At 42.5% G+C, this 26,802-nt stretch overlaps 1 protein-coding gene across 1 annotated transcript; it reads left to right on the top strand.

Annotated features, from left to right (window-relative positions):
* The first annotated feature begins 6,455 nt into the window (after positions 1-6,455).
* Positions 6,456-8,266, top strand: LOC123500494. Its single transcript, XM_045249201.1, has 3 exons — positions 6,456-7,010; positions 7,166-7,681; positions 7,817-8,266. The coding sequence occupies exons 1-3, from the start codon at positions 6,456-6,458 to the stop codon at positions 8,264-8,266; spliced, it is 1,521 nt and encodes a 506-aa protein (XP_045105136.1).
* Positions 8,267-26,802: the final 18,536 nt, after the last annotated feature.

A 26,802-nucleotide genomic window follows, 5' to 3' on the forward strand; every position in this document is an offset into this window, starting at 1 on the left:
CCACGTATGGCAGGATGCAGGGCTTCACCCACTGGGTGAGGAGGGACCGACAGGAGCGAACAGGAGGTGGAGTGGCTGTCTGCTTCAAGGAAGGAATGCAGGCCCAGCTACTCGACATAGACACGCCTCCACTGATGGAGATGATGTACTTCCGAGTAACGCTGGCAGACCGCTCAGCCCTCCTACTGTGTGCCCTGTATCGCCCCCCGCGACAAGGGCCTGACTCACTCCTGTACCTGACTGAGACTTTAGACAACCTGATGATGGCACACAGCTGCAGCCACGTGCTGATTGTGGGGGATCTCAATCACCACCTGGAAAGAGACGCCTACGAGAATCTCCTGAGGTGCAGGGTCTGACAGATCATGTCACCTTCCCCACACATGAACGAGGAGGGACATTAGACCCTGTCATCTCAGACTACCAGGAAGACAAGCTTCAGTGTCATCAGCTGGGGCTCGTGGGCAGCTCTGACCATCACGCTGTACTGACACAGCTGGAAGTGGGCGTGGCTCAGGACGAGGCCACCACCCGCACCATCTGGCTGTGGAACAAAGCAGACTGGGCTTCCTGCGCCGCGACCTGACCCACACCCCATGGGCCACTCTGCTACAGGGAGGAGCAGAGAGTGAAGCACTTGCACTCACCTCTCACCTTCTCGCCCTCCAGAGACGCCACGTCCCACACAGGGAATACACCACCAGATCGACGGATCAGCCATGGTTTGGCTACCGTTGCCGTGTTGCTGCTGAGGCAAAGTATGCTGCCTGGCTCCGCTACAAGAGGAACCCGACTCGGCGCAACAAGGACCTGCACAGGGCTGCATGCAGGAGGATGGTGGTAACCAGCAAGTGGGCCTTAAAAAAGTGGGAGGAAAGCCTGCGCCGGAAACTGTGTGGCACTGGCGTAGGAAACAAAACTTGGTGGTCCCTTGTTAAGGACAAACAGGAACTGGCCACCAAGAATCCATCCCTCCCTCAGCAAGCAGGACGGTACTGTCGCCACCAGCAGTAAGGAGAGGGCACAGTTGCTGGCTTCCTTGTTTGCTGGAAAATGAAGGTGGGGAATCCACAGCAGCCACCGCCTCAGCTGGTCCAGCAATGTGAGAAGACTGTCACCATGGTGGAGGTGACGCATCAGCAGGTGAAGCGATTATTGCGGGGCTGGACACACAGAAAGCCACCGGCCCTGATGACATCAGCCCGCACCTGCTGAAGCGATGCTCCCAGGAACTGGCTGCCCCTCTCACCCAAGTTCACAACTTGTGTACGGGAAAACGTCTGGCCTTCAGTGTGGAAGGAGGCTCGAGTAGTTCCTGCACACAAAAAGCTCCAGGACGGACCCAAAAACTACAGACCCATATCCCTGTTGTCAGTGGTGGGTAAAGTGTTTGAGAGGGTCGTGGCAGAGGTGGTGTGTAGCCATCTCAAGGACAATGCCCTCCTCTCAGACCAACAGTTTGGGTTCAGACCTGGAAGGTCAACCTCCGACCTAATGATGCTTCTCACCAGGCATTGGCAGGACGCCCTCGACGACGGCAAGGACACTATAGTGGTTGCTTTGGACATAGCAGGAGCTTTTGATAAAGTATGGCACAACGGATTACTAGAAAAGCTTCGTGCTAAAGGCATCCAGGGTGGCTTGCTACGACTCTGGGAAATTACCTGCAGGACAGAAGCCTCAAGGTGGTTGTCAACGGGCAAACATCTGAGTCCCTGCCTGTGGAGGCATCAGTGCCACAGGGTTCAATTCTTGGCCCACTCCTGTGGAATATCTACGTGGATGATCTTCTCCAGCTACTGCCAGGAGTCAAGGCCTATGCTGATGACTGCACCCTCTCCTATACCTATCCACGCCAGGACAGTGGGCGGGCTGCTGAGGCCATCAATCAGCAGCTACGAGTGATAAAGGAGTGGGGTGCTCGCTGGCAAGTGACATTCGCGCCGGAGAAGACACAGGCAATGGTTGTCTCGGTCCCCAGCCGCCATGGCAGCAATGGCAGGAAAGTTGTCTTTGGCGTTGCTGCTCTCCCACTCCAAGATGACGTCAAGATACTTGGAGTGGAGGTGGATCGAGGGCTGAGGTTTGACAGGCATGTCAAAACCATTGCCAAGAAAGCCTCTCACAGGATCTCCGCTCTCAGAAGGATCGCCAGTTTCCTCGACAGGAAGGGGAGACTGCTGCTGTACAAGGCACAGGTGCGGCCCCACCTTGAATACGCAGCTCTCTCCTGGATGTCCTGTGCCGCCACACACAGAAGGAGACTGGACAGCATCCAACGCCGCGCCATACGGCTAGTAGATGCTGCACTACCACCTCACCCAGAGCCTGAGCGTCCCTTGATTCACTGGAACACCGCAGAGACGTGGCGGCGATCGTAGTGTTCCATAAGGCACAGGTGCAAAGAGTGCCACATCTGGCAGGGCTGCGTCATCCTCTAAGAGTCACCGCACGGAGCACGAGAACGGTGCTCAATGGTGGTGACGCCGTAGAGGTGCCGCGATCCCACGGGTGTCAGCATCAACGCACCTTCGCAGGACGCGTCTCCAGGATGTGGAACTTGTTCACGGCCGCGGTGCCTCACGTCCAGGAGATGAACACACACAGTGTCAAACTGATGGCACATAAGTGGAGACAGACACTGCCAACTCCTCTGACACTCTTTGTGACGTGACACTCAGTGTAGTGCAGTGCGTGAATAGTGCTAGTGAAGTGAAACGAACAGTGCTCCATTTACATGCTGACCATCTTGTATATTATCTATTTTTAAGTCTTGTAAATATTGTAGAGAAATAGATTGTAGTACCCTTAGGATAGGTAGCACACGACAGTGCGCCTTTGGGTACATGTTCTTCTGTATAAAGTTTGTTTAAATAAAAAAAAAAAAAAGAGAGAGAGAGAGAGAGAGAGAGAGAGAGAGAGAGAGAGAGAGAGAGAGAGAGAGAGAGAGAGAGAGAGAGAGAGAGAGAGAGAGAGAGAGAGAGAGAGAGAGAGAGAGAGAGAGAGAGAGAGAGAGAGAGAGAGAGAGAGAGAGAGAGAGAGAGAGAGAGAGAGAGAGAGAGAGAGAGAGAGAGAGAGAGAGAGAGAGAGAGAGAGAGAGAGAGAGAGAGAGAGAGAGAGAGAGAGAGAGAGAGAGAGAGAGAGAGAGAGAGAGAGAGAGAGAGAGAGAGAGAGAGAGAGAGAGAGAGAGAGAGAGAGAGAGAGAGAGAGAGAGAGAGAGAGAGAGAGAGAGAGAGAGAGAGAGAGAGAGAGAGAGAGAGAGAGAGAGAGAGAGAGAGAGAGAGAGAGAGAGAGAGAGAGAGAGAGAGAGAGAGAGAGAGAGAGAGAGAGAGAGAGAGAGAGAGAGAGAGAGAGAGAGAGAGAGAGAGAGAGAGAGAGAGAGAGAGAGAGAGAGAGAGAGAGAGAGAGAGAGAGAGAGAGAGAGAGAGAGAGAGAGAGAGAGAGAGAGAGAGAGAGAGAGAGAGAGAGAGAGAGAGAGAGAGAGAGAGAGAGAGAGAGAGAGAGAGAGAGAGAGAGAGAGAGAGAGAGAGAGAGAGAGAGAGAGAGAGAGAGAGAGAGAGAGAGAGAGAGAGAGAGAGAGAGAGAGAGAGAGAGAGAGAGAGAGAGAGAGAGAGAGAGAGAGAGAGAGAGAGAGAGAGAGAGAGAGAGAGAGAGAGAGAGAGAGAGAGAGAGAGAGAGAGAGAGAGAGAGAGAGAGAGAGAGAGAGAGAGAGAGAGAGACACACACACACACGTCCACACAGCTCCTGATAAACTGCAAATATCAGCTGTTGTACTACTCTCTCAGCACTGGCTGTTTTACCATCCGTACATGAATGTACGCTGAATCGCTAAGTGCAATCAATTGATCAGAAATTGCCAATGTTCTCTTGCTTTGGCGAAAACAAGAAGAACAAAGGCAGAACTTGATCGTCGCGGCAGTAACTGCTATCACGTGGCAAGCCCCGCCCACCAACTGTCCTGCTGCTCGTCAGGAAGAACAATCGTTTCACCTCAATTACCACCCTTTCTCGCTCTCCCTGTCATCGCTTTCTTTCTTTCATTTTTTCCTTCCCATTCTTTCACTAGTACTGCCCCAGCTTCTGGAGGATCTGCAGGGAGAACGCAACCCTGGGTGAATTAACACCGTCCAGCCTCCCGATTGTATGACAGTACCCTCCCTCATCAGCTCATTATCACTTCATCACTCGCGAATATGCCAGGAGATGTGAACCACCACCGCCTCATCACACGCCCCCTGGGTCTCCCTGGATACCAGCCAGGTAGATGGTGTGCCGTTTGCGGAAAACCACCTCCAACAAGACCATTATTGACTGTTCACATGGTGATTGCCCCAACACCTCCCACACCACATGTCTCGGTGACAATAATACCTTTGACTGCTGTGAGACTACTGCTCTGCGCGAAGCTCTGGGAATCACTGCCCCTGTGGTATACCAGGCGGCCGAGGACGAGAGTCTAGAGGAGACGCTGACCCATCTGATGCTGACTCCTCTGTTGCGCCTGCAGGAGATGATGAACTCGAAGATCTCTTGCAGTTAGAGCCTAGAGAATTAGTTGAGATCATTCGGCAACTAAGAGTGGAACTGACGAGGAAGAAAAACATCCTAAGTTTTTTCGAAACCACCTCGCAAACACTGGCTGAGAAAAGGGATGCTGTAGTCACCGTCCTGGATTTCATTGACAACATTTCTTCTACAAGATCCAGCACAGAGGAACTTGACACGAGATCGATCGCTGCCACCGCTAGGTCTCACAGCATAGATAAAGAGTGGGATAGACAAGTGGCCTCCAGTAACGCAACAGCAAACTGGTGGACATCAGGGAAGCCTCAACCACTTCAGTCTACCACCAACACCACCACCACCACCTCGTCTGGCCCCAGTCACCCACCCCACCTCAGACTGTTACTGCTACATCTGAGGGTGAGACTAAGTCAGTCGTTGCACCCACAAATACTCGTAACACCAGGATCACGGAGAATAACAAAAATAACAAGAAGGAATTGCAGACAGGTCACTCTAGCAAACCAGTCTCAGGAAGCACTGTTTCATTCCGATCCTCGCCACGTAACCAGTCAAGAGGTTACTGCAAACACTGCAGGCGTAACGGTCACACAGAGGCCAACTGCCTAAGGAGGAAAAAGTGCACCTACTGTCTGCGAGTGGGCCACACTGTTGAGGAGTGTCGCACTCGTATCGCGCAGGAGAGAGAGGAAAACTTATTCCGCAGAATCTCAACTGAGCAGGCACAAAACAACGCCTTAATTGTTCAGACACTAAGTCGATTCCTTCCTCTTGCTCATCCTGCCTCTGGCCCTGCCTTACCCCAGCCTCTCACCGGTAAATGGGCACCTGTACCAGGAAATCAGGTTTATACAACATACCCACAACCGCTCTACCCTGACCCTAACCCCGCCCATTCATCCAATTCCCACCCGCCAAACTTCACTCAAACAGCCTGGAGTCATGCCCGCCCATAAGTCTCGTGATCAACTTACCATCATCTCTGCCAATGTCCGAGGACTTCAAACGAACATAGGAGACCTCGTCAATAGTCACGTGATTCCTCACACTCCGGACATTGTTGCAACAGTAGAAACCTTTCTAAATGAGTCAATTCCTGACAACTTTGGACACATGAGCGGATACACGAGATGGTATCGACGCGACAGGACGCGCGGAACCTTTGGTGGTGTTGCCGTTTCCTTCCACAAGAGTCTGTCGGTCCAACTACTTGACGTCACCCTTCCAAATCATCTTGAGATGATGTTTTTCAAGATATGGGCTCAACACCAGACCGTCTTGTTGTGTGTGTGTTACCGTCCACAGTGGCACGGTAATGAGCCCATTGCATTCCTCCAATCTCACCTCGATGAGCTGCTGCAACAACACACTTGTAACCACGTCGTCATTGTTGGTGACATGAACCAACACTTGGTTGCAAGATCTTTTGAGGAACTCCTCACAGTACATGGTCTCTCCAATTATGTTGATTTTCCCACTCATACTTCTGGCTCATCTCTAGATCCTGTCGTTAGCGATCTACCAGACAGTGTTGTCACCTGCACTCCACTCAGTGCTGTGGGATCATCAGATCATGTGGCTGTCCTGAGCGTAATCCAGGTTGCACCTCAGAGGGATGATGCTGTGACACGCACCAACTGGTTGTGGGGAAAAGCAGACTGGAAAGGTCTCTGCAACACCTTACAACAAACGCCCTGGAGCAGCATCCTCGTAGGAGACATCAATAATCAAGTACACACTTTTACACGTACTCTGCTCAAGTACCAAGAAAGGTATGTTCCTGCCATTCCTACACTGTTAAGCCCCTTGACCAGCCCTGGTTTGGTTACCAGTGTAGAGTGGCAGCTGATGAAAAGAGTCGCGCTTGAAACTGTATTCACGCCATGCTACCCAATTTAATAAGGAGCGCTACAAGCACGCTTGTGCAGCCATGCGACAAGTACAACAGTGGGCTCAACGACGCTGGCAAGAAGACCTTAAGACCAAACTCAGCGGTCGTTCAGTGGGTAGTAAGACCTGGTGGACCACACTTAAGCAGCAGCAAGGCCTGACATCAGATGATGATGTTCCACCACTACACAAGTCCGATGGTACAGTGGCCACCAAAAATAAGGACAAAGCTGAAGTACTTGCATCTTTTTTCTCCAACAAGATGTCAGTACCTGATCCTGAGCGCCCTCCTCCATTTGTGCCAGCCCTCACAAATGCGAAACTTTCCACCATTACCATCACTATTGAGGAAGTACGGCAACGTCTGTCACAAGTTGACACTAACAAGGCCTTAGGCCCAGACAACATAAGCCCTCATATCCTTAAGCACTGTGCCTCTCAGCTGGCTACACCCCTCACCGCCATTTTTCAGCACTGCATCACCACTGGAGTGTGGCCCACCCTCTGGAAGGGTGCCAGAGTGGTGGCAATACACAAAAGGGCAAGAGGACTGATCCCAAGAACTATAGACCTATCTCCTTTCTCTCAGTTCCTGGTAAAATACTTGAAGCCATTATAGCAAACAAAATATCTTGCTTTCTCGGCTCACATCATCTACTTAATACCAAACAATTTGGTTTCAGAAATAACAGGTCAGCAGCAGACCTGTTACTTCAATTATCCACCACCTGGCATAAGTCCCTAGACCAGGGAAAAGACACCTTTATCATTGCTCTCGACATTGCGGGAGCATTCGACAGGGTGTGGCATCACGGCCTAATCACCAAACTGAACAGCTTGGGTATCCACGGGCATCTGCTCCTCTTGCTGCAAGACTACCTGCGAGGCAGATACCTCAGAGTGGTGATGAATGGACAAACATCAGACCAACATCCTATCTCTGCCAGCGTCCCACAGGGTAGTGTTCTCGGCCCTCTCCTCTGGAATGCATTTTTTAATGACCTGCTCCAGCTCATTCCAGAGGCACATGCATACGCCGATGACTGTACCCTGACATTCCCTTGCGACAGCGGTGATCACTGTGCGACTGTCGCACACATCAACCAGGTACTGCAAACCATAGTTTCATGGGGGCATCGATGGCAAGTGGAACTTGCTCCTGACAAGACACAGGTGATGCTGGTTTCCGACGACACTCCCCTGACACACCCACCATCTTACTTGATGGAAGGGCGTTACCCCTGCAGGCTTCCATCTCCATACTTGGTGTGGAAATGAACAGTGCCCTGACCTTCACTGGACACGTCAGGACTATAGCCAAGAAAGCCGCATGGAAACTTAGCTGCATCCGGCGCGTCTCACATCTCCTCGACTCCCAGGGAATCTCCACCCTATATGCAGCTCAAGTCCGCCCCTTATGGAGTATGCCCTCTCACCTGGTTGTCCTGCCCCTCATACTTAAGCCTTCTAGACAAGATCCAGCATCGAGCACAACGCCTGATACGTCTAAAGGCCCCGCCAGACCAGCCGTCCCCTACCATGCAGCCTCTTCAGCAGCGTCGTGATGTGGCAGGGTTGTGTGTCATCTACAAGACACATAAGCAAGGCGCCCCGCACCTGACTGCACTCCGCCAGCCCTGGGCACAGCCACATGGCCACACCACCAGAGCTGCCACATCCAGGGTTCACCAACTCGTCGTCCCTTTTGCTAGGACGGAGACCTTCCTTCGCTCCTTCCTTCCACGTTATACGCGAATGTGGAACCATCTGGTTATGCAGACACAGCTTCACTACACCACCTCCCTACACACCTTTAAGTCTGCTGCCAATGCATGGATTAAACAACCATAGCATGTAAATAGCACATGTACTGTACGTGTCTGTATAATTGGTAATTTAGTTTTGCATATTTTAGTTGTTCCGTGTATTTAATTCCATGTCAAAGATAGTTCTCAGCAACCCTACTGAAGCTCTTGACTCACCAATGTATAAAAATATGTAATAAAGTAAAAAAAAAAAAAAAAAAAAAAAAAGAGAGAGAGAGAGAGAGAGAGAGAGAGAGAGAGAGAGAGAGAGAGAGAGAGAGAGAGAGAGAGAGAGAGAGAGAGAGAGAGAAAGAGAGAGGAGAGTAGGGTTGCAGAGGGAAAGGAGTAAAGTCAGAAGAGGAAAAGGAGAAGGAGGAAAGAAGTTATCTCTCACACAAGATATCTAAATCAGAAGTCAAGGGTTATTTGTCTCATTAACACCTCTTTAGCAAGTCTCCCACACCCACACACACATCCACGTTCCCCCACACCCTCACCCATCAGCGATGATGGTGACTTTCCTGCTTACGAAAAAGCTTCAGCTTCCTGGATTGATGCTGGAGAGAGCCCATATGGTGGGACAGCGCCGAGATAGCTATCCACGCCCCATTGTAGCGCGCTTCTCTCGTTACTGTGATCGGGAAGCAGTAATGAGAAGTGCACGAAAGCTAAAGGGCACCAACATCTATATAAATGATGACTTGTGTGCTGCGTCGCAGGCTGAAAGGAACGCACAGATGCCTCAACTGAAGCAGGCAAGAGCACAGGGAAAGGTGGCATACTTTCGCCACACAAAACTTATCATAAAAGAGAGAATGACTCCTGCTGCTCATCATGGTGGCGAGAGACCTGATCATGCTGCTGCCGCTGCTGAACATGACTCTGTGGATGCTATTGCTTCTGGAGAGCCGGGATTGGGACCTGCTGCTGCTTTGGGCGAGACAGGATCTCAGGCTGTTGGTGGTAGCTCAAGGGACGATGCTATTCGTGGTGATGCAGTATCAGAGTATACCAGTACTGCTGCTTCAGGGATGCGTGGAGGTGGTGAAACGGGCGAGCGGTTTACCGGGGAGTGTGAATAGTAAAGGTAAGCCAGTTTTCTTTAATGGCTACTTATGCATATTTACCTTTTCATTTTGTATGTGATGATGAATTATATAGACTTATTAATAGTGACTTAGTAAACCGTAATTATCGTTCGATTACCGATCTAGATAAAATGGTATTCAATATACACAATACTGAGCAGGATAATCAAATGAATAGCAGATATGATCCTTATTGCTTCACACAGAAGACGGGTCTTGTAAAATTCACAATATTTGTACATAGATGACATTAAGAATATAGAAAATGCTAATGTTTTCACTGTCATAAGTACCAACATTAGAGCATCCCAAAAATTTTCAAATATTCAATGATGAATTATTGTGTGATGTAAATTTTAAATTTGATGTTTTAGGCTTTTCAGAAACAACACTAGATGACAATATTTCAATACTGTATAATATAATAGGATACAATTTATATACAATGAATAGGGATAGGCAGGGTGGTGGTGTTTGTATGTATGTTTCTGATATCTATAATTCTAGTATTTTATCTGAGTGTTGTATGATGGAACCACATATTGAATGTGTTTGTGTTGAACTTTTTGATGGCCACAGTAATATTTTTCTTGCTTCTGTTTACAGGCCACCTAAGAGTAGTATACCTCACTTCATTAATAGCGTAAATATGATCCTAGACTTCATTGAAGATAGAAATTATACTAATGTATATTTTTTTGGTGATTGGAATCTTGACTTGCTTAAACCGGAGGACCCAGGGGTCATAGATTTCATGAATTTGATGTATTCTCATGCATGCATTCCTTCAACCACTAAACCTACTCGTGTGACGGACACCTCTGCTACTTTAATAGATCATATCTGGACCACTAACTCCTTGAACAATATAGATAATTATATTATATACACTGATATTTCAGACCATTTTCCAGTGTTTTCCTCCTTTAGTAAAAACAGCGTACAAAAGTCTCAATATATAAATAAAAGAATATTCTCTGAGGAAAACATGAACACGTTTAAGAGGCAAGTCGAAGATACTAACTGGTTGCATATACTTGAATGAAATGACCCAGCACAGGCTTTTGATGAATTTTACAACATTTATAGTGATAATTTTCAGAAGTGTTTTCCAAAACATAAAATTAAGGTGAATAGTAAGCAAGAAAAAAGTCCTCACATCACCATCGCATTACGAAATAGCATGCGAGAAAAGCGCAGACTAGAGAGGTTAGCACCGAAATGGCCTTTAACGTATGGTCAGAGGTATAGAACTTACAGAAATAACCTTGTATCGCTTTTACGGTATGCAAAAAACAAGTACCACCAGGATCAGCTTAAGCTGTCTCAAGGTAATATGAAATCCACCTGGAAAATTATTAACCTAGTACTTAAAAAGAAAAGTGGTGGTCATAATAAGGAAATTAATCTTTAAAATTTTAATGAAAGTACAGCAACTGTTTTTAATAATCACTTCTTAAAAAGTTCTATAACTTTACCCCGAAACTAACAATTCGCAAAATATTTATAGGGATTTCATTGGTAATTCGACTAATTTTTCACTTTATCTTTATCCTGTTACCACTTCAGAAGTGCAACAGTATCTAAAGACCTTAAAGAACACAGCAGAAGGTTATGATGAAATTCCACCTTACATTCTCCAACATACTGCCCATTATATTGATATTCCACTTGCTTATATAATCAATTTATGTTTCAAACAAGGATATTTCCCCAATAAACTGAAAATAGCAAAAGTAATACCTGTTCATATATCTGGTGCTAAAGATGATGAGAATAATTACAGACCAATATCTTGTCTACCCTCACTAAGCAAAGTGTTTGATAAAGCAATTGTAACAAGACTTACTAACTATCTGGAAGATTTTAATTTACTCTCTGATAACCAACTTGGGTTCCGTAGAAACAGATCAACAGAAAAAGCAACACTGCAATTTACAACAAAAGTATTAAAGAGCCTGGAAAGTAAACTTTATGTTATTGGAATATTTCTTGACTTAAGTAAGGCTTTTGATTCACTTAATCACAATATACTATTAGGTAAACTGGAAAATATTAGTATTCGAGGTGTTGTGCTGAGATTGTTTTCATGCTATTTGGCAGACAGAAATCAGACTGTTTATTGCAATGGCAATTTTTCATCAATGGAAAATATAAGTAAAGGTGTGCCACAAGGGTCAATCTTGGGACCATTGCTGTTCCTAGTTTATATAAATTATATTACTGCAGCAAAAGACAAATTAAACTTTGTATTATTTGCAGATGACACTAATTTACTTATGACAGACAATTCTCTAGATAATTTACATGTAAAAGTGAATACTGCATTAGAAAAAATTTCAAGATTGGTGTTGGCAAATTACTTAACTATTAACATAAAGAAAACTAAGTTTATATTGTTTCAGAGTCGTTCTGTTTCTAGTAATTTTGAACCAATATTTTTTCGAGGGAGAGAAATAGAAAGGGTTTCTCATACAAAATTTTTGGGTGTCATCATTGATGAAAATCTAAGCTGGAAAAAGCATATACAGTCTGTTTGCATAAATCTATCAAAATCATGTGGAATTATATATAATAGTAGACGAAATTTAACTACTGAAGCACTGCGATGTATTTACTATTCCCTTTGTTATCCTTATATCACCTATTGTGTTGCAATTTGGGGATGTTCCTGGTCAACAATCATCAAAGATGTTTTTATATTTCAAAAGATTATTAGAGCAATATGTTATAAAGGGATATATGATTCAACTGATTTGTTATTTTCTGAGTTAGGGTTGCTTAAATTTGATTTAGTTAAGAAGTATTTTTTGTTACTTAATATATTTAATGATATACATAATAGGGATTTGAATTCTAATATATTTACTGTTTTTCACCATGCTCAAGGTACAAGAGGTAACAACATAAATTTAGTTTATCCACAACCACGTACAACATTATACAAATTTCTATACACTGTGTCGGACCACAATGTTGGAATGAATTGCCAACTGATTTAAAATCCATTAACAATATCAAAGTATTTAAAAATAAGGTTAAAAGCTACTTACATAACTTACAAAATTGATGTATTAGCATGATTGTTGTGTATATTATGTTTAACAATAGATATCACGTTGTAACGTAATCTTAGATAAATCATATTCAATGTTATGTCCTAGGTACAAATTAGGGAAATTATTAAGATATTAAGTAGAAATATTATTGTCATTAGCCAATGTATTGCCGCTCTAACTACAGTTTGTATGTGAATGATATTTTCTGTCTGCTAAGGAAGCTGGTGCTCAGCGGACTAAAGCCACAAAAAATGTATTAATGTACATTTGAAGACTTCTGTTATATTTTGCAAATAAATAAATCAAATCAAATCAAATCAAAACCCACACGTCCACGCAACTGAAGAGGGCGAAACTTGCTGTTGCCCTGTACTTTGGTGTTTTGGGTGTTATTTGGTGTCTGTGTGTGTGTGTGTGTGTGTGTGTGTGTGTGTGTGTGTGTGTGTGTGTGTGTGTGTGTGTGTGTGTGTGTGTGTGTGTGTGTGTGTGTGTGTGTGTGTGTGTGTGTGTGTGTGTGTGTGTGTGTGTGTGTGTGTGTGTGTGTGTGTGTGTGTGTGTGTGTGTGTGTGTGTGTGTGTGTGTGTGTGTGTGTGTGTGTGTGTGTGTGTTTGTCAGTGTGTGTGTGTGTGTGTGTGATTCACTGTTTGATCTGCTGCAGTCCCTGGCGAGACAGCCAGACGTTACCCTACGGAACGAGCTCAGAGCTCATTATTTCCGATCTTCGGATAGGTCTGAGACCAGGCACACACCACACACCGGGACAACAAGGTCACAACTCCTCGATTTACATCCCGTACCTACTCACTGCTAGGTGAACAGGGGCTACATTTGAAAGGAGACACACCCAAATATCTCCACCCGGCCGGGGAATCGAACCCCGGTCATCTGACTTGTGAAGCCGGCGCTCTAACCACTGAGCTACCGGGCCGTGTGTGTGTGTGTGTGTGTGTGTGTGTGTGTGTGTGTGTGTGTGTGTGTGTGTGTATTTTCTTGCTTCTTTGCTTTCTTAGTGATTGATTGACTGATTAATTGACAGAGTGACTGACTGACTCACTGAAAGACTCATTAACTAACAGACTGACTGACTTCTGCATTAACTACTTTATTTCTAATTTTACTGACATATTGTTTGCCTACTTACCAACACTTCTTGCACATTTACTGACTTACAGACTGACTGACTTGCTACTTACGTGCTCAATTACTTTATTTCATACTTAGTTGAGGGATGGAATATTACACTATCGTCAATATAAACTTGTCAGTAAACCCACAGATAGAGACTTGAAGTATTTATTCTGGATGTTTCGAAGGCCACTGCCTTCATCTTCAGCAGTACAAAGTAGAATGAAAATACAAGCGAACTGAACCAAGAGAAGGGGGAGGGACAGAGGATGAGAGCAACGTGGCACAGTGTGATTGGCCAACCCCACCTGTGAGCTCCACCCTACTCAAACCCTATCAGGACCTGATCTGTCTTTACCACTAATCCCTAGATCTGGTACGGATTTATTCACCAGTGCTCTAGTTAATGGATCTAGCTTAAACATGCCTTCATTTAGATTATAATTCTTATGGTTCTGTATACAAACTGATTCTAAAATCTGACGTTTATTGATATGCAGGCAAAATACTACATTTGTTAAAAACGTCTTATTTATGTGTTTTTAAGGTGTTGTATGAAAAATAACTATCTCGAATGAAAATTTTGTATATTCACGTCATTTTACATTGTTGTGCTTTAAAACGATAAAATTGATGAAAACAAGCCACAGTAAAACTAAAAAAAAATGGTATTTTAGTATTTTTAGCTTTTTATGCACCAAAACACAGAAATGCAGGCAAAAGGCATGATTACACACTATTTGTTTATGGAACTAAAATATGTCAAAATGGATTAATTTGGTGTTTTCCAGCATTTTATGCACCAAAACTCAGAAATGCAGGCAAAACACTATATTTGTTAAAACATCTTATTTATGTGTTTCTAAGGTGTTTTATGAAAAATATAACTATCTCGATTGAAAATTTTGTATATTCAAGTCATTTTACATTGTTATGCTTCAAAACGATAAAATTGATGTAAACAAGCCAATATAGAGAAACCAAAGTAAAAGTAACAAAAACGTGTTATTTTAGTAGTTTTCAGCTTTTTTTGCACCAAAACACAAAAATGCAGGCATTACGCATCATTACACACTATTTGTTTAACCCTTATACTGCCATGGCCGCCGGGGTGGCTTGTCTAGTAGGCTGCCATGCAGAGCCGCCCGGGCAGCTCTGGCATAACTTTTCCTCTTCGTACGCAGTCATTAAGTCTTATTACCAGTTATAGAAATAGTAGTAATAGCAAAAGTAGGAGTAGTAGTAGTAGTAGTAATAGTAGTAGTAGTAGTAGTAGTAGTAGTAGTAGTAGCAGTAGCAGCAGTAGCAGCAGCAGCAGTAGTAGTAGTAGTAGTAGTAGTAGTAGTAGTAGTAGTAGTAGTAGCAGTAGCAGTAGTAGTAGTAGTAGTAGCAGCAGTAGCAGTAGTAGCAGTAGCAGTAGCAGTAGCAGTAGCAGTAGCAGCAGTAGCAGTAGTAGTAGTAGTAGTAGTACTAGTAGTTGTTGTTGTTGTTGTTGTTGTGACGTAGGCAGTAGTAGTAGTAGTAGTAGTAGTAGTAGTAGTAGTAGTTGTTGTTGTTGTTGTTGTTGTTGTCGTAAAGGTAGTAGTAGTAGTAGTAGTAGTAGTAGTAGTAGTAGTAGTAGTAGTAGTAGTAGTAGTAGTAGTAGTAGTAGTAGTAGTAGTAGTAGTAGTAGTAGCAGCAGCATAAAACAAAACATTTTATCTCACCCCCTTCATGCCTTCCTTTTTTCCTTATATTTACAGAATGCTTTGGTTAAAAAGATGAAAAAATAATTCAAGGACATAAGAAAATCAGAACCTAAAGTAGACCAACCTGTGGCAGTTCTTGTATACATGTTTACTTACGTCCATTCATCCTCCCTATCCAGAAATCTACTTGATCTTCTAAAGTCCGCCATGAAGTAGGCAGCCGCCAATGCATTACTGGCTCTATCCAGGCATCTAGGAACATGTGCATCATGATATTCACGGGCAACAGACGGGCAAGGTACACACTCCTTATGTTATACTAAGCAATGCAAAGCTGCCTTGTGTTGTTTCACTGATCACCTTAATTTTCCACAATTTGCAAACACCCTCGTTTTTCACTTGCAATCGATGATTTTCTATTCGGATCAAAATCTAAATGAAAATTGAAAACAGTTTCGGCCAAAATTTGTTGAGGGCCGTGACGGCCTTGGGCGCCGCACTGGGGGAGAAGGTGGCTGTTGGGTCCTGCCTGGGGCCCAAGGCAAGGAACTGGCAGCAGGTCCTTCTTTTCCTTTGTGGCCTTAAGCTTCAATGATAATCATCCACTTGCAGTGCCTCATACTAGGCAAGGAGTTGCCATAAGCAAGGGATCAATGTCTACCATTCACCAGATGTTGACCAGAGGGGGGAGTCCTTATAGGGAAATAAGAGCTCCTTCCATAGAGTCTGGTGGAGGATGTCTCTTGATTGTGGTAGCACTGGGCTGAATAAATCGCCATGAACGAGGGCACGCTGTGCACCATGCACTAGACACTGGCAGTACGAAGGGAGTTCTTTAGAGATGAGAGGGCTCACTTCATTCCAGTGGCTGGGGCGTAGTGTGTGGCACGCTGTGCACCATGCACCAGACACTGGCAGTACGAGGGGGGTCCTTCAGGGGTGAGAGGACTCACTTCATGTCAGTGGCTGGGGCGTGGTGTGTGGCACGCTGGGCGCCATACACCAGGCACTGGCAGTACGAAGGGAGTCCTTCAGGGGTGAGAGGACTCACTTCATGCCAGTGACTGGGGTGTGGTGTGTGGCACGCTGGGCGCCATACACCAGGCACTGGCAGTACGGGGGGGGTCCTTCAGGGGTGAGAGGGCTCCCTTCATGTCAGTGGCTGGGGGTGTGGTGTGTGGCACGCTGGGCGCCATACACCAGACACTGGCAGTACGAAGGGGGTCCTTCAGGGGTGAGAGGGCTCCCTTCATGTCAGTGGCTGGGGGTGTGGTGTGAGGCACGCTGTACGTTATGCACCAGACATTGGCAGGACGAGGAGGGACCTCTACTGGTGAGAGGACTCACTTCATGACAGTGGCTGGGGCGTGGTGTGTGGTGGGTCATTGCTCATGGCGATCCGTGTGAGGCGCGGCAAGGTTGCCTCGTCACTGCTCTCACACCCTGAGGACTGGGAAAATATTACCGTGGAAAATATTATCGTGGAAAATCGAAGCGTGGAAAATATTATCGTGGAAAATCGAAGCGTGGAAAATATTATCGTGGAAAATCGAAGCGTGGAAAATATTATCATGGAAAATCGAAGCGTGGAAAATATTATCGTGGAAAATCGAAGCGTGGAAAATATTATCGTGGAAAATCGAAGCGTGGAAAATATTATCGTGAAAAATCGAAGCGTGGAAAATATTATCGGAAAATCGAAGCGTGGAAAATATTATCGTGGAAAATCGAAGCGTGGAAAATATTATCGTGGAAAATCGAAGCGTGGAAAATATTATCGTGGAAAATCGAAGCGTGGAAAATATTATCGTGGAAAATCGAAGCGTGGAAAATATTATCGTGGAAAATCGAAGCGTGGAAAATATTATCGTGGAAAATCGAAGCGTGGAAAATATTATCGTGGAAAATCGAAGCGTGGAAAATATTATCGTGGAAAATCGAAGCGTGGAAAATATTATCGTGGAAAATCGAAGCGTGGAAAATATTATCGTGGAAAATCGAAGCGTGGAAAATATTATCGTGGAAAATCGAAGCGTGGAAAATATTATCGTGGAAAATCGAAGCGTGGAAAATATTATCGTGGAAAATCGTGAGGTGGTTTATTTATTTATTTATTTATTTATTTATTTATTTATCTATTTATCATTTACTTTATGATATATATGTGCTGTACCACGGTGTTATTTGTACTTCAAGATATTATTTTTTCATTTATAATTCAGGACAGACTACCTAAAAACAAGAGAGAGAGAGAGAGAGAGAGAGAGAGAGAGAGAGAGAGAGAGAGGCGGTGTCGTAGTGGATAAGGTGGTGAGCGTGGGATCGGGCAGACATCCACGCGTAGGTTCAAATCCACCACGTATCGCCTTGACACTGCCATTTGTCGAGTAGTTTAAAATCACCTACATGTCACCATGATACCCAAGTTCTAGGTCAGCGCTTTCCAATCTGGGGTGGTAGCACTCTCTGGGGTGCTGAAATCAATTATTGGAGGTGCTGGGAAGTGATGCACACACTTCACTTTCTTTTATTCTTCTTATAACAAGATTTTAGTTAGGGGTGCTGGACTCCTTAGACATGACAACATGTCGTTTCGCTATCTTATTTCATAGTGTATTATCAGTGTGTGTGTGTGTGTGTGTGTGTGTGTGTGTGTGTGTGTGTGTGTGTGTGTGTGTGTGTGTGTGTGTGTGTGTGTGTGTGTGTGTGTGTGTGTGTGTGTGTGTGTGTGTGTTGTTGTTGTTGTTGTGTTGTTGTTGTTGTTGTCTTTATATTGCTACTTCTTCTACAGCTTCTGATGATGATGATTATAATGATGATGGGGATGATGACAATGATGATCATGATAATGATGATGCTGATAATGGTGATGATAATAATGTTAATATAATAATGATAATAATTATAATACAATAATATTGATATTAATGATAATAATAATAATAATAATAATAATAATAATAATAATAATAATAATAATAATAATAATAATAATAATAATAATAATAATAATAATAATAATATGAACAACAACAACAACAACAACAAAAACAACAACAACAATAAATCCAGAACAACAACAACAACAAAAACACCAACAAGAAGAGGATGAAGAAGAAGAGGAAGATTTTTATTTGATCATATTTATATATATATATATATATATATATATATATATATATATATATATATATATATATATATATATATATATATATATATATATATATATATATATATATATATATATATATATATATATATATATAGGTATAACATGTGATGAAAATATGACCTTTAAAAATCATATAACGAATGTAACTCTTAAAATTTCCCGACTTGTGTCTATGTTGCATCAAATTAGAGAATTAATGCCTACTGATGTTCTGAAAATGTTATATAATGCCCATGTCTTACCTCACCTACACTATTGTACACCGGTTTGGTGCAGTACTTATCCTACTCATTTACTACCTTTATTTAAATTGCAGAAAAAAATCATTAGAATCACAACTAAGAGTGACTTCTTTGCCCACACACAACCCCTTTTCATAACTCATCATTATCTTCATCTGTTTTATTTATTTATTCATTTATCTATTTATTATTATTATTATTATTATTATTATTATTATTATTATTATTATTAATATTATTGTTTTTATTATCATTATTATTATTATCATTATTATTATTACTATTATTATTATTATCATTATTATTATTATTATTATTATTATTGTTATTATTATCATTATTATTATTATTATTATTATTATTATTATTATTATTATTATTATTATTATTATTATTATTATTATTATTATTATTATTATTATTATTATTATTATTATTATTATTATTATTATTATTATTATTGTGTGTGTGTGTGTGGTATGCCACAATCAGTGGCGTGGGCCTTAACTGTCTTTGTGGCGGCCACAAATTATTATTGTTATTATTATTATTATTATTGTTCCTATTATAACTATAAAGTTATTAACCTGATTGCCTTAATATTAGAAGAGTCATCTGAGTTAGTAAATATTAGTTATTTGCCACTGTATGCACATATAGCATATATTGTCTGCACTATAATTCCTTTACTACCCAAAAAGCTTGTAGCTTCTAATAGGCTCCCTGTACTTATATATTCTCACTTATAAATGATTGTATTTATTCAAGGGATAATAAAATGTCTAAATGTTTCAATGTTTAAATGTATAATTTTTCTTTTCTTCAATTCCTCTGTTTTGATTGTTACTCCCATTACTTCGACTTTGTCCTCTCCATATTGCACATCCTCCACACATATTATGACGAACCATTGTCAGCACTCCTCCTCCCCTTTATCCTTCCTGTCTCTCCTCCAGGTATTATATCCCTCCTCTCTAAAGTTAACATGGATCTCTTATCTTAGTTTTGTTTCAACGATGCACATTACATCCGGCTTTTTCTCTTTCAAATAATCCCTAACCTCCAACATGCTTGATAACAACCCATCTATAAAAGTATAAGTCACTCTTAATTTCCTGCCTCCTCCACGACCTCCTCTTTCTTCTGTAGGTACCACTTCTTTAGTCTCATATCCAGAACCCTCCAGTAAAAAATGTTTCTTCTCTATCTCTGTCCTTTTCTCGTTTCTTTCCTTAGCTTCACTGCTTAGCACCTTCTCCTTTTCACTCTCCTCTAGGTTCATATCTTTTTTTATCCATATATCCTTGTGTTCAGTATCATCGGCCAGCTTCCTTTCCTAGCTATAATTTCATCTACTGCCACTTGGGATCTCATTCTCACTTTCATTGGTCTCCTACCCCCTTCACTGTATCCTCCTAGCCTGATCACTTCCTCCATTTCCTGGTCTAGTTCCTGTGTGCTGTCTTGTACTTGTTTGATAACAGTTTTGCCAATTTCTCTCTTCACGTTTTCTCGTGAATTTATTTGGATTTTTCTTTTTCTTCATCCCAAAAATCACGAAGCTTTTTTTTCTTGTCCACTGTATCCCGCACCAGGTCTTCTTTTTCTTTAATGACTTCAATTACAGCGATTTTCGTGTTTTCCTGTATTTGTTTCTTTACTACCTCCGAAAATTTTACGTCTTCCTGTTCCTGCTTCCATTCATTTCGTAGTTCCTTCAGCTTGTTTTCACCCAATCCACCTTCTACCCTGTCCACAATCCCATCCTGCACTTTAACCTGTAAGTTCCTTAAGGAGTTTCCGTAGTCTTGACAGGCGGCCTTTAGTACGTCATTTTGTTTCTTTATTTCTTTCATCTCTTGTTTTAATCCCTGATTGATTGCACTGACCTTCTCACATTCTACCAATCTCAACTTCAGCTCTGTGTTTTCCGTTGTCAGTCGGTCCTGTTTGTCCATTAGACTCGACATCACGTCCTTCATATACCTTAATTCCCTTTCTATGTTGATTGACCTTCTCATATTACCTCGTTCGTCCCTGAATCCAGAAAAATCTTTGTCCATAATATCATCTGTTAGTTTCCTTAATCCAACAGGAGTTTCAATGTATCGTTGGTGTTCACACGATGGCGTATGTTTTGACACCGTCATACGCCTGGCAGCACAACTCTGTTCCATCTCTCTCTATAAATATTAGTTCTTCTCTCCGTATATACGATCCAACACTTATTTAATTTGGAAACAGTTTTTCCCTAGTTTTTCCCTGCAAGCTGTTTCGGGGTGTTTTTTTTTTTTTTTTTTGTGTGTGTGTGTGTGTGTGTGTGTGTGTGTGTGTGTGTGTGTGTATGTTGTGTTGTACGAGGTGTGTGTGTGATCAAAGTAATGACAGTCGAACTCGTAGCTCTGAGAGACTATATATGCTGGGAGGGAGGGGAGCAAGGGGCAGCAAGTATTGCCTGTTGTGACGTTTGAGCTTGTTGCTGTTTGTCTGGGTTACATTTTCTCGCTGTGCTGTGCGATTGCGTCAATGTTGGTTTATGCCTCTAACTGGATACATGGATTTTTCGAAAGAACGTTGCACTTTCACAAGGTGGAAACTCGGGAAAAAAGTAACGGAGATCAGAGGAGAATTATTGGAAGATTTTCCCGAGTCTACTCCATGACTGGAAACTGTTTCCCGCTAGATTCGAGCTTTCACAGCCGGAAAAATTCAGCTAGAAGATGATCATCGTCCTGACCGCCCTCCACATCCGTGACCGAAGCAACAACGGTCCGTGCACGTTCCATCATTGACGAAGATCCAACTGTTACTCCTCGATTCTTATCCTTGGAGCTTGGTGTCAGTTACGGGAGTGCACATGACATCGTGCATGAACACTTAGGGCTGAGGAAGAAGTGTGCTCGATGGTTACCTCATTTGCCTACGGAAGAGCAGAAGAGCGAACGGGTGCAGATTTGTCGTCTATGGCTGGCTGAATTCGAGCCAAATGGTCCGAAACGGTTCTCAGATGTTGCTACTGGAGATGAGTGTTGGATTTCTTTTTTCACCACCAGAGACAAGCAGTCTAACTTGGTGTGGCTGAGTGATGAAGAGCCTCGACCTCAGATTTTGAAGGAAGGATTTTGCAGCAGGAAGCGCCTTTTCACCATCTTCAATTCTCAAGGACCAATGTGTGTGGATGTAATGACTCACCCTACTCGCCGGACCTTGCTTCTTGTGATTTTTGGTTGTTTCCAAATCAAGGGTGCGATCGCAGGGAAGCTGTTTCATCACATACAAGATCTTGCACGAGCAGTCAATTCAGAGCTACGAGGTGTATCGGCTTCTGAGTACCGTGATTGCTTCATGAAGTGGCGAAGGAGGATGGAACGCTGCATACAGCCAGGAGGGGAGTATTTTGAAGGAATGTAGGCTACTATTTGGATTTACCTCTGTGCGGTGAAAATATATGGTCTCACTGTCATTACTTTTTGATCATCCCGTACAGAGCCTGGGCTTTATGCTCGTGTGGCCCCGTCTCCATATCTACACTTACCCAATTTTTCTTTAAAACTAAGCACACTCATTGCTGACACCACTTCTTCACTCAAACTGTTCCAAGTCTCAACACATCTTTGCGGGAAACTATATTTTTTAACATCTCTCACATCTTCCCTTCCTCAGTTTCTTACTATGCGATCTTGTGCTTCTAATGTCATATTCTTCTCTCAGGATTAGTTTCTCATTATCCACTTGATCCATTCCGTTAATCAATTTATAAACTTGTATCAGATCCCCTCTCTCTCTTCTCTGTGTGTATTTATGTGTTTGGTTGTAAAATGTGTGTGTGTGTGTGTGTGTGTGTGTGTGTGTGTGTGTGTGTGTGTGTGTGTGTGTGTGTGTGTGTGTGTGTGTGTGTGTGTGTGTGTGTGTGTGTGTGTGTGTGTGTGTGTGTGTGTGTGTGTGTGTGTGTGTGTGTGTGTGTGTTATCCCCTCAACATTAAACACCCCATATAACCATACACACATTCCACACATTCCACATTTCTATGATCAATAAAAAGAAAAATCCATCTATTTATATTCTCTTACAATATCAAAACAAAATAGACCCCCTTATCTCTCTCTCTCTCTCTCTCTCTCTCTCTCTCTCTCTCTCTCTCTCTCTCTCTCTCTCTCTCTCTCTCTCTCTCTCTCTCTCTCTCTCTCTCTCTCTCTCTCTCTCTCTCTCTAACCTAACCTAATCTAACCCTCTCCACACACACAGGGCTGCATGCAGTCCTGCAGTACTCAGTGAAGAGGACGAGGAGCAGGATAGAGGAAATGAGTAGCCTTGGCCTGCACCACTTCTCCATCAGCGCCCTCTTCAAGCAGCCCAAGACTTAGCTAACATAACATAGTCCGCAGGGTGAAGAGAGACAGGCTGAGGGAGGAGAGAGAGAGGAGGGGGAGGCAAAGGAGGGTGGGTGACGGGAGAGGAGAGGAAGGAAAGTGAAGGAAACGAGGAGGGTGAGTGATTGGGAAGCGGAAGGAAAAGAGAGAGAAGGTGAGGGAAAGGAAGGAGAGAAAGAGGAAAGGAAGAGAAGAGAGGACTGAGAAGGAGGAAAGAGAAAGGAGGAGAAAGGTGAAGGAAAGAAGGAGGGTGAGTGATTGGAGAGAGGAGAGGAGGAAAGAGAGCAGAGAGGGTGGAGGAAAGGAGAACGAGGAAGAGATGAAAGGAAAGGAGGAGGTTGAGTGACTGAGGAAAGAAGGAAGAGAAGGAGGAGAAAGGAAGAAGGAATTGTAAGAAAGATGAGAGTAAGTAAGAAAATAAATAAATGTTTGCAAAGTTGTCAATGGAAATGAATCAGGAAATGTGAAAGTTTGTACAGGAAATAATAGAAAAAGAATGAAAATGTACAGTGTCATTAATGCAGGTTGTTTCCGTCCTTCCTTTAATGCTACACTGTAAGAAAACAATCAACAAAATACATTCAGTCACATTTCACTCTCCTTACCACAAATTAAGTCAATATTTAGTTCACTACTCAAGTTCATTTCTTCTTAGTATATCAGTTGTTTTGATCTTTCTTTATCATAAAAACCAAACTCTAAGAAAAAATAAACAAACTACATTTGCTGATTTTATTTAATTAACTCTCTTTATCACACAAGTCAATATTTACTTCACTACTCAAATCTAATCATCCTAAGTTCATTTTTCCTAGTTTATCAGTTATTTTGATCTTTCTTTATCGTAAAACTAAACTCAAGGAAAACAATAAGCAAAAAAGTAATAAAATCTATCACAAGAGTCTATATTTACTTCACACCTCAAATTTAATCATTCAAGTTCATTTCATCCTATTTCGTCAGATATTTTGATCTTTGTCTATCATAAAAACCAAACTCTAAGAAAACAATAAACAAACTCCATTCACTGATCTTATTTCATTAACTCTCTTTATCACTTACGCCAATATTTACTTCACACCTCAAATTTAATCATCCTAAGTTCATTTCTTCTTAGTTTATCAGTTGTTTTGATCTTTCTCTATCATAAAACCAAACGATAAGAAATAATAAACAAAATACTGTACATTCACTTATATTTGACTCTCCTTAGCACAAATTAAGTCAATATTTAGTTCATTACTCAAATCTAACCATTTTGAGTCCATGTGTTCTTAGTTTATCGGTTATTTTGATCTTTCTCTATCATAAGACCTGTTACAAATTGTCAATATTTTCCAGTTTTAGGTTCATTTCTTGCTAATTCATCAGTTATTTTGGGTTCCTGTGTCACAAAACTTGTTGCAAATTGGTTAGTACATATTCAAATACCACATATATTTATTAGTACACATCTCAGAGCCTCAAAACACACACACACTCTCTCTCTCTCTCTCTCTCTCTCTCTCTCTCTCTCTCTCTCTCTCTCTCTCTCTCTCTCGTAGTGTAGTGGTTAGCACGCTCGACTCACAATCGAGAGGCCCGGGTTCGAGTCCCGGTAAGCGGCGAGGCAAATGGGCAAGCCTCTTAATGTGTGGTCCCTGTTCACCTAGCAGTAAATAGGTACGGGATGTAACTCGAGGGTTGTGGCCTCGCTTTCCCGGTGTGTGTGTGTGTGTGTGTTGTGGTCTCAGTCCTACCCGAAGATCAGTCTATGAGCTCTGAGCTCGCTCCGTAATGGGAAGACTGGCTGGGTGACCAGCAGGCGACCGAGGTCTCTCTCTCTCTCTCTCTCTCTCTCTCTCTCTCTCTCTCTCTCTCTCTCTCTCTCTCTCTCTCTCTCTCTCTCTCTGACTAACCATTCATTACAAGGGTACATATATACACGTACAAGTCACAGCAATAAAAAAAGTATGCCCCACAAATCTGACACGGCATCCTGTGTGAGCTGTAAGCAAGAGTGGGCACTGTACCCACTGTACACTGTACACTGTACACTGTACACTGTGTTGGTGCTGTGCAGTGACCGCCGCTAACTCAATAAAGTGTGGGAGTTTATCTTTTATGAGAACTTCCATTAGGAAAGAGGAAAAAAGAAATTAAATGAAACACTTCACAGATAAACATGACACATTAACTTTAAAAAGACCAGCCATTACCAGCTTGACTCAATCCTGCACACACACACACACACACACCACACACACACACACACACACACACACACACACACACACACACACACACACACACACACACACTTTATCTTTTGCCTTTTAGCTTGTATGCATCTAGCATTGTACCAAGCATGTATTTTTCTTAACTCTATAAACAGGTACAATTTTTTTACTCCTTTATTATATTTCTGTAAGAATTTGTCATATTTTCCTTGTACTGTCTTTCTGTACATAATATTTCTCCACTCAATATCAGCAAAATAGATCCTTAATTTTTTTAAATCCGCTCTTGCATAATTTAATCTCACTCCTTTATAGTCATCTCTGTAACTTATCTCCTGAATTTGCATCTCTAATGTCACATGATCACTTCTCACCATTGGACAAAGGTGGTGTATGATTGGAGGGGGGCTCTGCTTTCTTTGTGAAAACTAGGTCAAGCAACGATGGTTCTTCTTCCCCCTCTGTACCTTTATGACTCCTCCACCCACTGTTCCATTGCATTAACCATAGTCAACTGTAACACTTTCTCGCTCCACTGCCCAGCATTATCCATTACTTCCATCTCTCTCCAGTTTACTTTCTTAGAGTTAAATTCTTCTATGTCTTTTTATCATGTTATCTAGGCACTTTATCACCTCTCGTTGCATCTTTATGTTCTTCTGTTCCCAGGTATTAGTCTTTGGTGAACATATGTAACCATATCCTCACTCGAGCTTTCCTGGAGTGCAGACGTCTCCTTGACCTTTCCTTTCCACTACTACTATTAAAAGAGCTGTCTGGCTGCGCCGAGCGAGTTCGGACAACTTTTGTGTGACTACTCTGCCTCTACAAACGGACTCTGCAATGGCCTCCGCGCGACGTAACACGGTGACTTCAAGCAAGGCTAGAAGGTGCTCCTCTGACCAGCCACGCCAGCCCCAACAAGCACCTTCCCTGTAGCCGGTGCTGCTCTCGACATCGAAACAAGCGAGGAGGAATTAAACAGCTTGTTAGACTCGCTCTCCCAAGAATCCAAGTCGCTTGTTGAAATAATTAGTGTTACTGACTAAGCAGTTCAAAGCAGAAACCGATATGCTGAAAACGAACTTTCAAAAAGACTCACTAATATCAGACCTAAGTAAGGAAGTGAATGAGCTGAAAATGAAAGTGAAAACTCTGGAATACAACATCGATGTAGTGGACCAGTATGAGCGACGAGATACGGTAATCATCAGTGGCCCCGCTCTACCGGACCAATCAAACCAAGAAAACTCCAAAACTGTCATCCTCAACGTGACAAAAGAACAACTGAAAATAAACCTTCAAGACAGTGACGTAAACACAGCTCACAGAATAGGGTCTGTCGCTTCACAAGGAAAAAGACCAATGATTGTGAAACTATCCAAAGTTTAAGACCTGCTAAGAGAACTACTCAATTCATTACTAGCATTGTTATTATCATTGCTATTATTACTATTATTATTATTATTATTATTATTATTATTATTATTATTATTATTATTATTATTATTATTATTATTATTATTATTATTATTATTATTATTATTATTATTATTATTATTATTATTATTATTATTATTATTATTATTATTATTATTATTATTATTATTATTAT

Source organism: Portunus trituberculatus, unplaced genomic scaffold (genome assembly GCF_017591435.1).
Source record: "Portunus trituberculatus isolate SZX2019 unplaced genomic scaffold, ASM1759143v1 PGA_scaffold_313__1_contigs__length_64937, whole genome shotgun sequence".
Taxonomy (NCBI): domain Eukaryota; kingdom Metazoa; phylum Arthropoda; class Malacostraca; order Decapoda; family Portunidae; genus Portunus; species Portunus trituberculatus.